We start from the raw sequence: 12,056 nt of genomic DNA, 5'->3' as shown, positions 1-12,056 counted from the left end.
TCTCCAACACCTCATGTTATGTTTGGACCATGGCTCTCATATGAAAAAGAGCGGTGCCTAACACTAGAGAAGCGGATAAACATTTCCCTCGTGGTAACCGCAGCTGCTTATACCAGCAGTATATCTCCTTCACTATCTCTCCCCACCTCCTTATTTTCTGTTTCCTCTTATCTTACCTTCTCCCAGTTTCACCTGGTTGACAATGCCCACTACAGTCCTCTCTTAGTAAAACAAACAGTGGTGTATTCAGACGGATATGGAGGACACAGACCCGTGAAAAGTGCACAGGACACAAAGAGCAATATTACTGTCTCCCTCTCCCACCACATCTGACCAATGATGTCACTAACCATGGCTGTGTGTCATCAGGCGTGCCAAAGGCCTAAACAGCCTGTTGCAACAAAGGAATTAACTCAAGCCTGGGACGTCTGGGACGGAGTGGGAAACCCTGTCTCATGCTGCTGTCAGACAGGGTAAAACCAGCCAGTAGAAATGGTAAAACAACATTGGGCTTCCCCAGAGTGGGTCAATTTACAGGATATTGTGACACCGACTTGAGGAAATCAAAAGTGAAACAATTGTTGTAAAAAGGGAAACATACTCTTATTCATTAATTATATACAGTAATGGAAAAATAAAATAACAGTATATAATTGAAAAAAATAACATTATAGTTACACAATAGAACAGTAACATACACAAGTCTTACTAAAACTTCAATATTCTGTGAGAAAAGTTTGGGATTTCTTCATACAGATAATTATGAATGAATCTGAATAATATTGAGTGAGAAAGTTACAGATATATAAATATCATACTCATAAATATCCGAAATATCATACAGAAAATCCTATGCTCCCCTGTTATTGGTAATGGCGAGAGGTTAGCATTCCTTGGGGGCATGATCTTTGTGCATCTGTAACTTTCTTACTCATCACTAATCACGATTGATTCAGGATTATCCGTAATCATGGTAGCCACTTTAATATAGAAGAAAACACATTCTATTCTTATTTATAATAAAAGTGACTCCAGAATGAAACAATACAATATTTATCATTAATTTCTATTCGACATAACATAATCTGAAACACATCAAAAACAAACTGCAAACGCATCCAACAAGTTTGTAGAGTCACATGCTTGATGAAGTCATTGCGTGCTAGAATTATGGGACCAAATACTAAACTTTTGACTAAATTTAACACACTAAAGTGAATTTGTCCAAATACTTATGACACCTTCTAGGACTAGATACATAAAGTGCATTCATTTCTAAACAGTAAAACAGATACTTATGAAAACACCCTCAAATAAAAGGTGACATGCTGTACTGTCACCTAATATTGTCACGCCCTGACCTTAGTATTCTTTGTTTTCTTTATTATTTTTGGTTAGTTCAGGGTGTGACAAGGGTGATATATGTTTTTTGTCCTGTCTATGGTTAGTTGCCTGTGTCAGCACTATTATTATATAGCTTCACGTTCATTTTGTTGTTTTTGTATAGTTCGTTCAGTGTTATTTCTTTATTAAAGAAGATGTACTCAAATCACGCTGCGCTTTGGTCTCATCACTATAACGAACGTGACAAATATAAAACATTTGATTTCAAATCCAAAATGCTGGAGTATAGAGCCACATAAAAAGTTTTAGCTTCACTTTCCAAATAAATATGTAGGGGAGTGTAACAATCTAAATGTATGATGTATGTGTCTGCTGAGAACGTTGTTTACTCTAAAATCCATTACATTCAGTGAAGTGCTCTGTAATAATAATAATACAATAGATATAGGTTTGAATAATTAATGCATGAATCTTTCCAACAGATTCTCCAGAGCCGGACGGCATCGATAGGTAAAACAAAACGTGAAGATCAGACAACCCACTGACTTTATACAAATATACATTTAGTCTGAGCGTTTTCCATTAAAGTGCAATTCAAAGAAAGCAGTCCTCATAAGGGACTTTCTACTATGCATGTCTTTCTCTCATGACCCAGGTCACAGTCATCCACCAATCCCCAGACCCATGACCCATACAACTTCCCCTCAAGGCAGGAAGACATACTATATTAGTCATTAGGATCCTCTTCCTACCCATCAGCTCTGGGTGGACTGTACCTGTCCCATGGTTGTCATTGGGTTCAACGTCCCCATCTCCTCTGCTTGGTCAGGTGAGTCTTCAACCACACCTGAATCCCATAGTGAGAGTTTCGGATCGTTCTGCACCACCTCAACACACCTCACCATATCCAGCACGTGTCGCCGGAAGTTTCTACACAGGCCGAGATGGAGCACTGGGTTGAGGCAAGCGTGCAGGCAGGCTAGAGCGAACGTAACCACCAGAGTGTTCTCCAGAGCTGTCCTCCTGTTCTCACAGGACCCAGAAACAGGCACCCCAGGCCTCCCCTGAAAGGTGTCCACCATTAGGGTGATGTTGTAGGGCGTCCAGCAGAGGAAGAAGACCAGCACCAACACCAGGATGACCCGGATGGCCCTCTGCTTCTGGAGGCCCTGGGAGCCGCGCTGCAGCTGCAGCAGGATGCAGGAGTAGCAGAAGAGCAGCACGGCAGAGGGGAGGAGGAAGCCCACCGTGTGGTAGAGCAGGCGGGAGGCCAGACGCCAGTCAAACCCAGACTGGGAGAGAGACGGGTAGTTGTGGACACACTCCTGTTTGTCTCGTCTGGTGTCCCTCACAGACTCCAGGAAGTGCCAGTCGGGGATGGAGAGGAGGATGGAGAGGAGCCACACGGACAGGCAGCTGGCCTGCACCATCCAGGGCTTTCTGCGAGAGTACATCTGGACTGCGTGGACCACGGACAGGTAGCGGTCCAGACTGATGCAGGCCAGCAGGAAGATGCTACAGTAAAAGTTGATCTGAGGAGAGAGAGATATATATAGAGAGAGAACAGAGAGATATACACTTGAGAAAGTTCTTAGCTGGAATGAACATTAAGATGAAACAGCTGTGTTCCTCCTCTGTACTTCCTCTTTTCCCAGAAATGTTGACAGTTTATTTTTGTACTCATTAAGAGTACATTAACCCTGATCTGGATTGAAGGATGTATTGAAAGTGTATCCGATGACTTAGCAGAATAATAGGATGTAAAATCTCTTCGTCCCCTTCTTATCCTACACTACCCAGCCCTCGGATTTCACAGGACTAGAACCCCCCATCATATACCACACTACTCCACACTAGTCCAAATCCTTTACCCCCTCTCCCCATCCCCATCCCCAACCCCCAGTTCATGTGTTCATACAGATATATACACTTGCTAGACCAGTTGCCCCCCACCCCCCACAAGTCCTTACTGTGAACATGGCTCCAGTGATCTTGCAGAGGGGGATCCCGAAGCTCCATTCCCCAGTGGCCTGAACAGCCCAGAGGGGCAGCGTGACCAGCAGCAGGGTGTCGGCCAAGACCAGGTGCAGGATGAAGGTGTCCGTCACGCTCCAGCTCCTCCTCCTTTGGACCAGAACCACCAGGACCAGCACGTTACCCACTAGCCCCAGGACCAGCGTCAGGGAGTAGAGCATCGGGAGGAACACCGTGCCAAAACACACCGCAACGCCATCTTCAGGGGAGCATTCCTCTTTATAAACATAGTCCTCATCGTAGTTATAGGTGCTATTCTCTAGAAATATCCCACCCAGGTCCAAATCCATGTCTGTCTGTAGAGAAGTCGAGAATCAGTTTATCGTTTGGGTAATACAGACCAATCTATTGGGTTTCAGACAAAAACAATGCGAGCAGAATGTGTGTTGGCGAGGACAACAATTTCCTCTTTCACCAAGTTATACCTAGAGAGATCTGTCTTTAGTCTCCGGTCCTCTGCTCTAACACTTACAAGTTGTGTGAGAAAGAGAGGTATCCCCTGAAGTGTCTCATCTGACAATGGCCAGATCATATTATATTCACGCTGCTCACATGATTCCGATGTCACCAGATGAGGCAACACCACACACAGCATAGTAACAGTGGAAAGTACAGTTCCCCTTACAGGGGCTGTCCACTGCACTGCAGACCATCTGACTGGTGCCGTTGACACACTATGGGAGTTTGTTTCGTTGTGCTCGAACCACACTCTCTAACCTCTCTGTAGGTATTCTATACTTATCAGATTTTCTGTTAAACCAGAAAGACTGGTGGGAGATGGCAAGAGAGAGGGGGAGACAGAGAGAAAGCAAAAGAGAGACAGAGAGAGAGAAGACTTGTCCTGGGAAATTTGGACGCACAGACATATGCACAAGCACACACACACACACACACACACACACACACACACACACACACACACACACACACACACACACACACACACACACACACACACACACACACACACACACACACACACACACACCACACACACACACACACACACACACACACACACACACACACACACACACAGGAATTCAAATAGCATGAAAGACATAAGCGGAGTAAAGAGAACTTGTGTAGGACAAAGACCACAGACGAGTAGAAAAGAGAAAACACATAGACAGTAAAAGGGGTTTGAAATGAGAAATGTACTTACCACATAAGCCGTGTTCTATAGTTAAATAAAGGTTCAATTTAAAACAAAAATAGCCGATCATTCTGTAGTCCCAGTAGTATTGCAGAGACTGGAGACAAACACTGCTCTGTTTGCTTACACTATAAGTAGAGAACAGACAGTTTGTTTGAATGGCTGCATTCCCTGAGCAGGAAAGAGAGAGAACAAAACAAAAGTGAAGGAGGTCAAGGGGATGAGGCAGGACTTTTAGAAGAGAGGAGGTATAGTCATTTCAGTCCTCTACTCTCACGGTAAGCAGAGTTGTACAGTACACATGTCACACAACCAGAGAACCAGCGCCAATATTTTTGGAGCTTTACAGAAGAGAGTATACCTCAGCTGCCGGTTGTCCATCAATAACACGTACTTGGCAGGGCTTACGCTCACAAAAGCAGTGCTCTGCGCAGTGTGAACACGGTCGCGAGCCGTTGAGAGTGGATTTGTCAGAATGTATTGTGTCGATGTTGCAGCCTGGTCTCATAGACAAGACTTAACATAGTAAACGTAAATCCGGAATCAGGACACTTAAATTAGTATCATATGTTATGTTTGGGATGGTTACATAAGACAGATGGTTACTTTAAGGCAGTCCTTCTCAAATAGTGGGGCGCACCCCCCTGGAGGGGCTCGGAGCGATGCCAGAGGATCTGTGCGTGTGATCCCGGGGAACATGCTTTTTTTTGCCGCAAAGAGTAGTTTTTTTTTGCACCGAACAAAAGCACACAGCACAGAGCAGGATATATGAAGTGCAGATAACAAACCCTTAAGAGACACCATGGAAAAATATTTAACAGGGATGAAAAGAAAGGCGGAGAGAGACGGAGATAATGAGACAAACGTAAGTCTCCCGAAAGCTAAGACGAGGAAATATGACGACGCGTATGTAGCGCTTGGCTTCACTGTGACTACGGTGGGAGACGAGGAAAGACCGGTATGTTTACTGTGTCTAAAAATGTTGGCAGCGGACAGCATGAAGCCAAATAAATTAAGGCGTCACTTAAAGACATTACACCCCAATCACGCTGATAAGCCGCTTGAGTTTTTTCAGCGAAAACGTGCCGAATATTGCCAACAATCGTCCCGCTTTGTGAATGCTACTTCAGTAAACCAGCGATTACTGCTGGCATCATATGAGGTGGCGTACCAAATTGCTCAGTGCAAAAAACCCCACTCCATAGCAAAGGAGCTGATACTGCCTGCAGCATTAGACATGGTCTCTGTCATGCTGGATGACGCAAGTGCTGCAAAAATAAAAACTATGACTTCCTCATTTTGATTTTAAAAAAATCAGCTCAAATTGTTTTATTCATTTTTGTTTTATAGGTCAGTGTTTCATATATTGTGCTCCTGAGTTAATGTTGCTGATCAATTTGAATGTATTATTATTCATTGATTATATTTTATTTTATTTTTCAGTATGAAATGGTCAAAAAATGTTTACAGTTTGAATAAGGCTTGAATTATTTTTTACATTTCAGGCAAATTGATGCACTTTAAGTCTTTTCTGTTACAGACTAAAAAACAATGTTAATAAAGTTATTCTTTGTTGTAAGTTGATCTGTATTTCTTTCTTTTTTCTTTTTTTGTTTTCTTTAATGTTAATAAGGATACAATGTTATGCAGAGGTGTAATTATAACAATTTTATAGACAAATGATACTATTTACAGTCGCGGCGGAGAGTTGGGGGGCGCGAAATGTTTACTTCTTCCTAGGGGGGGCGTAACAGAAAATAATTAAGAAGCACTGCTTTAAGGAAACAACGAAAGTATGGTGGTTGGTCGGGGTTGGTGTATAACGTGAACGTCTAGCAACCCAAAGGTTGTGAATTCAAATCTCATCATGGATGAAATGTAGCATTTTAGTTAATTAGCAACTTTTCAACTACATACTACTTTTAAACTACTTTGCAACTACTTAGAATGTTAGCTAACGCTTCCCCTAACCTTAACCCTTTAATCTAACTCCTAAACTTAACCCTAACCTCAAGCTTAGCTAAGAAAGGGCAAGCTAGCTAACATTAGCCACCTAGCTAGAATTCGTAACACATCATACATTTAGAAAATTCATAATATATTTTACATTTTGCAAATTCGTAAAGTAAACATTTTGCAGATTCGTAACATATTTTACGTTTTGCAAATTCATAACAATATAGGAATTTTAATTCGTAACATATCTTACGAAATGAGCGATGGACATCCACATATTAATACATACCATACTAAACGTAACATATCATAATAAATTGAGCGTCCCAGATTTAAATACAAAGTAATACGAAATGCTCTGAGACCAGGTTGGGCCATAGGATATGTACTGTATGTATGCATAACCATGTTTCTTTTAGTAAGCTAATCTTGTGTCTTCAGATCAGTGAAGGAGGAGAGGAGATGAGAGCAGGAGGTGTTCTTAGTCTAAACTATTGAGATGGACATGCACCACTAATTTAATATGACTGAAGCACTATTCTGGCAGGCACAGCGTAGCACAACTACTGCTGGTGAAGTCTAGAATATGCATGCAAACTAGAAGTCTCCAACACCTCATGTTATGTTTGGACCATGGCTCTCATATGAAAAAGAGCGGTGCCTAACAATAGAGAAGCGGATAAACATTTCCCTCGTGGTAACCGCAGCTGCTTATACCAGCAGTATATCTCCTTCACTATCTCTCCCCACCTCCTTATTTTCTGTTTCCTCTTATCTTACCTTCTCCCAGTTTCACCTGGTTGACAATGCCCACTACAGTCCTCTCTTAGTAAAACAAACAGTGGTGTATTCAGACGGATATGGAGGACACAGACCCGTGAAAAGTGCACAGGACACAAAGAGGAATATTACTGTCTCCCTCTCCCACCACATCTGACCAATGATGTCACTAACCATGGCTGTGTGTCATCAGGCCTGCCAAAGGCCTAAACAGCCTGTTGCAACAAATAAATTAACTCAAGCCTGGGACGTCTGGGACGGAGTGGGAAACCCTGTCTCATGCTGCTGTCAGACACGTTAAAACCAGCCAGTAGAAAGGGTAAAACAACATTGGGCTTCCCCAGAGTGGGTAAATTTACAGGATATTGTGACACCGACTTGAGGAAATCAAAAGTGAAACAATTGTTGTAAAAAGGTAAAAATACTCTTATTCATTAATTATACACAGTAATGGAATAATACAATAACAGGATACCACTTGTTTAATATAACATTATAGTTACACAATAGTACAGTAACATACACAAGTCCTACTAAAAATGTAATATTCTCTGAGAAAAGTTTGGGATTTCTTCATACAGATAATTATGAATGAATCGTGAATAATATTGAGTGAGAAAGTTACAGATATATAAATATCATACTCATAAATATCATACAGAAAATCCTATGCTCCCCTGTTATTGGTAATGGCGAGAGGTTAGCATGCCTTGGGGGCATGATCTTTGTGCATCTGTAACTTTCTTACTCTTCACAAATCACGATTGATTCAGGATTATCCGTAATCATGGTAGCCACTTTAATATAGAAGAAAACACATTCTATTCTTATTTATAATAAAAGTGACTCCAAAATGAAACAATACAATATTTATCATTAATTTCTATTCGGCACAACATAATCTGAAACACATCAAAAACAAACTGCAAACGCATCCAACAAGTTTGTAGAGTCACATGCTTGATGTAGTCATTGCGTGCTAGAATTATGGGACCAAATACTAAACTTTTGACTAAATTTAACACACTAAAGTGAATTTGTCCAAATACTTATGACACCTTCTAATAGGGCGACTAGATACATAAAGTGCATTCATTTCTAAACAGTAAAACAGATATTTATGAAAACAGCCTCAAATAAAAGGTGACATGCTGTACTGTCACCTAATATAAAACATTTGATTTCAAATCCAAAATGCTGGAGTATAGAGCCACATAAAAAGTTTTAGCTTCACTTTCCAAATAAATATGTAGGGGAGTGTAACAATCTAAATGTATGATGTATGTGTCTGCTGAGAACGTTGTTTACTCTAAAATCCATTACATTCAGTGAAGTGCTCTGTAATAATAATAATACAATAGATATAGGTTTGAATAATTAATGCATGAATCTTTCCAACAGATTCTCCAGAGCCGGACGGCATCGATAGGTAAAACAAAACGTGAAGATCAGACAACCCACTGACTTTATACAAATATACATTTAGTCTGAGCGTTTTCCATTAAAGTGCAATTCAAAGAAAGCAGTCCTCATAAGGGACTTTCTACTATGCATGTCTTTCTCTCATGACCCAGGTCACAGTCATCCACCAATCCCCAGACCCATGACCCATACAACTTCCCCTCAAGGCAGGAAGACATACTATATTAGTCATTAGGATCCTCTTCCTACCCATCAGCTCTGGGTGGACTGTACCTGTCCCATGGTTGTCATTGGGTTCAACGTCCCCATCTCCTCTGCTTGGTCAGGTGAGTCTTCAACCACACCTGAATCCCATAGTGAGAGTTTCGGATCGTTCTGCACCACCTCAACACACCTCACCATATCCAGCACGTGTCGCCGGAAGTTTCTACACAGGCCGAGATGGAGCACTGGGTTGAGGCAAGCGTGCAGGCAGGCTAGAGCGAACGTAACCACCAGAGTGTTCTCCAGAGCTGTCCTCCTGTTCTCACAGGACCCAGAAACAGGCTCCCCAGGCCTCCCCTGAAAGGTGTCCACCATTAGGGTGATGTTGTAGGGCGTCCAGCAGAGGAAGAAGACCAGCACCAACACCAGGATGACCCGGATGGCCCTCTGCTTCTGGAGGCCCTGGGAGCCGCGCTGCAGCTGCAGCAGGATGCAGGAGTAGCAGAAGAGCAGCACGGCAGATGGGAGGAGGAAGCCCACCGTGTGGTAGAGCAGGCGGGAGGCCAGATGCCAGTCAAACCCAGACTGGGAGAGAGACGGGTAGTTGTGGACACACTCCTGTTTGTCTCGTCTGGTGTCCCTCACAGACTCCAGGAAGTGCCAGTCGGGGATGGAGAGGAGGATGGAGAGGAGCCACACGGACAGGCAGCTGGCCTGCACCATCCAGGGCTTTCTGCGAGAGTACATCTGGACTGCGTGGACCACGGACAGGTAGCGGTCCAGACTGATGCAGGCCAGCAGGAAGATGCTACAGTAAAAGTTGATCTGAGGAGAGAGATATATATATATATATAGAGAGAACAGAGAGATATACACTTGAGAAAGCTCTTAGCTGGAATGAACATTAAGATGAAACAGCTGTGTTCCTCCTCTGTACTTCCTCTTTTCCCAGAAATGTTGACAGTTTATTATTGGACTCAGAGGAAGAGCTCATTAAGAGTACATTAACCCTGATCTGGATTGAAGGATGTATTGAAAGTGTATCCGATGACTTAGCAGAATAATAGGATGTAAAATCTCTTCGTCCCCTTCTTATCCTACACTACCCAGCCCTCGGATTTCACAGCACTAGAACCCCCCATCATATACCACACTACTCCACACTAGTCCAAATCCTTTACCCCCTCTTCCCATCCCCTTCCCCAACCCCCAGTTCATGTGTTCATACAGATATATACACTTGCTAGACCAGTCGCCCCCCACCCCCCACAAGTCCTTACTGTGAACATGGCTTCAGTGATCTTGCAGAGGGGGGTCCCGAAGCTCCATTCCCCAGTGGCCTGAACAGCCCAGAGGGGCAGCGTGACCAGCAGCAGGGTGTCGGCCAAGACCAGGTGCAGGATGAAGGTGTCCGTCACGTTCCAGCTCCTCCTCCTCTGGACCAGAACCACCAGGACCAGCACGTTACCCACTAGCCCCAGGACCAGCGTCAGGGAGTAGAGCATCGGGAGGAACACCGTGCCAAAACACACCCCAACGCCATCTTCAGGGGAGCATTCCTCTTTATAAACATAGTCCTCATCGTAGTTATAGGTGCTATTCTCTAGAAATATCCCTCCCAGGTCCAAATCCATGTCTGTCTGTAGAGAAGTCGAGAATCAGTTTATCGTTTGGGTAATACAGACCAATCTATTGGGTTTCAGACAAAAACAATGCGAGCAGAATGTGTGTTGGCGAGGACAACAATTTCCTCTTTCACCAAGTTATACCTAGAGAGATCTGTCTTTAGTCTCCGGTCCTCTGCTCTAACACTTACAAGTTGTGTGAGAAAGAGAGGTATCCCCTGAAGTGTGTCATCTGACAATGGCCAGATCATATTATATTCACGCTGCTCACATGATTCCGATGTCACCAGATGAGGCAACACCACACACAGCATAGTAAGAGTGGAAAGTACAGTTCCCCTTACAGGGGCTGTCCACTGCACTGCAGACCATCTGACTGGCGCCATTGACACACTATGGGAGTTTGTCTCGTTGTGCTCGAACCACACTCTCTAACCTCTCTGTAGGTATTCTATACTTATCAGATTTTCTGTTAAACCAGAAAGACTGGTGGGAGATGGCAAGAGAGAGGGGGAAACAGAGAGAAAGCAAAACAGAGAGAACATGGGAAATGTGGACGTATGGGTGCACGGACATATGCACACAAACACACGAAGCATGAAAGACATAAGCAGAGTAAAGAGAACTTGTGTAGGACAAAGACCACAGACGAGGAGAAAAGAGAAAACACATAGACAGTAGAAGGGGTCTGAAATGAGAAATGTACTTACCACATAAGCCGTGTTCTATAGTTAAATAAAGGTTCAATTTAAAATAAAAATAGCCGATCATTCAGTAGTCCCAGTAGCATTGGAGAGACTGGAGAGAGACTTACACTATAAATAAGCCAGTAGAGAACAGACAGTTTATTTGAATGGCTGCATTCCCTGAGCAGGAAAGAGAGAGAACAACTTGAACTAACAGTTCACACAAAACAAAAGTGAAAGAGGTCACGGGGATGATGCAGGACTTTTAGAGAATTAACGCCTACCACAGCTTCCGATTGTTGGTCAATAACATGTACTTGGCGGGGCTTGCGCTCACAACAGCTGTGCTGCGCGCAGTGCAGCGCAGCGATCTGGCAAGAGTGGATTTGTCCAAACATGTTGTGTTGATGTTGCAGCCTGGTCTCATAGACAAGACGTAACATAGTAAACATAAATCCGGAACCGTGACACAAAAATGTGTATGACACGTTATGTTTGGTATGGTTAGATAAGACAGATGGCTACTTAAGGAAATAACTAAAGTATGGTGGTTGGTTGGGATTGGCGTATAACGTGAACGTCTAGCAACTCAAAGGTTGTGAATTCAAATCTCATCATGGCCAAATGTAGCCTTTTAGCTAACAACTTTTGAGCTACTTTGCAACTACTTAGCATGTTAGCTACCCTAACCTTAGCCCTATTAGGTAGCCCTTTAAGGTAACCCTTCCCCTAACCCTAACCTTAACCCTTTAATCTAACTCCTAACCCTAACCCATAGCGTAGCTAACATTAGCCAACAAGCTAAGGTTAGCCACCTGGCTAATGTTAGCCACCTAGCCACATAGCTAA

General features: G+C 43.2%; 2 protein-coding genes across 2 annotated transcripts; both read right to left on the bottom strand.

Annotated features, from left to right (window-relative positions):
* Positions 1–581: 581 nt before the first annotated feature.
* Positions 582–4,878, bottom strand: LOC139573398 (C-X-C chemokine receptor type 3-like). Its single transcript, XM_071396788.1, has 3 exons — positions 4,544–4,878; positions 3,315–3,674; positions 582–2,876 (listed from the first exon to the last, which is right to left on the bottom strand). The coding sequence occupies exons 2-3, from the start codon at positions 3,666–3,668 to the stop codon at positions 2,100–2,102; spliced, it is 1,131 nt and encodes a 376-aa protein (XP_071252889.1). The 5' UTR covers positions 3,669–3,674; positions 4,544–4,878; the 3' UTR covers positions 582–2,099.
* Positions 4,879–7,736: 2,858 nt separating this feature from the next.
* LOC139573396 (C-X-C chemokine receptor type 3-like) lies at positions 7,737–11,544 on the bottom strand. The gene is made up of 3 exons (XM_071396786.1): positions 11,232–11,544; positions 10,177–10,536; positions 7,737–9,721 (listed from the first exon to the last, which is right to left on the bottom strand). Exons 2-3 carry the CDS (start codon positions 10,528–10,530, stop codon positions 8,945–8,947), a joined length of 1,131 nt encoding a protein of 376 aa, XP_071252887.1. The 5' UTR covers positions 10,531–10,536; positions 11,232–11,544; the 3' UTR covers positions 7,737–8,944.
* Positions 11,545–12,056: the final 512 nt, after the last annotated feature.

Source organism: Salvelinus alpinus, chromosome 4, assembly GCF_045679555.1.
Source record: "Salvelinus alpinus chromosome 4, SLU_Salpinus.1, whole genome shotgun sequence".
Lineage (NCBI taxonomy): Eukaryota > Metazoa > Chordata > Actinopteri > Salmoniformes > Salmonidae > Salvelinus > Salvelinus alpinus.
This window is presented reverse-complemented; position numbering and strand designations above follow the sequence as displayed.

Bases quoted from the DNA above. Each gene is read 5' to 3' on its own strand.
- LOC139573398 (XM_071396788.1), bottom strand. From the start codon at position 3,668: ATGGATTTGGACCTGGGTGGGATATTTCTAGAGAATAGCACCTATAAC. The intron at 2,877-3,314 runs GTAAGGACTTGT...CTCTCTCCTCAG, and splicing joins TCACTGGAGCCATGTTCACA to ATCAACTTTTACTGTAGCAT.
- LOC139573396 (XM_071396786.1), bottom strand. From the start codon at position 10,530: ATGGATTTGGACCTGGGAGGGATATTTCTAGAGAATAGCACCTATAAC. The intron at 9,722-10,176 runs GTAAGGACTTGT...CTCTCTCCTCAG, and splicing joins TCACTGAAGCCATGTTCACA to ATCAACTTTTACTGTAGCAT.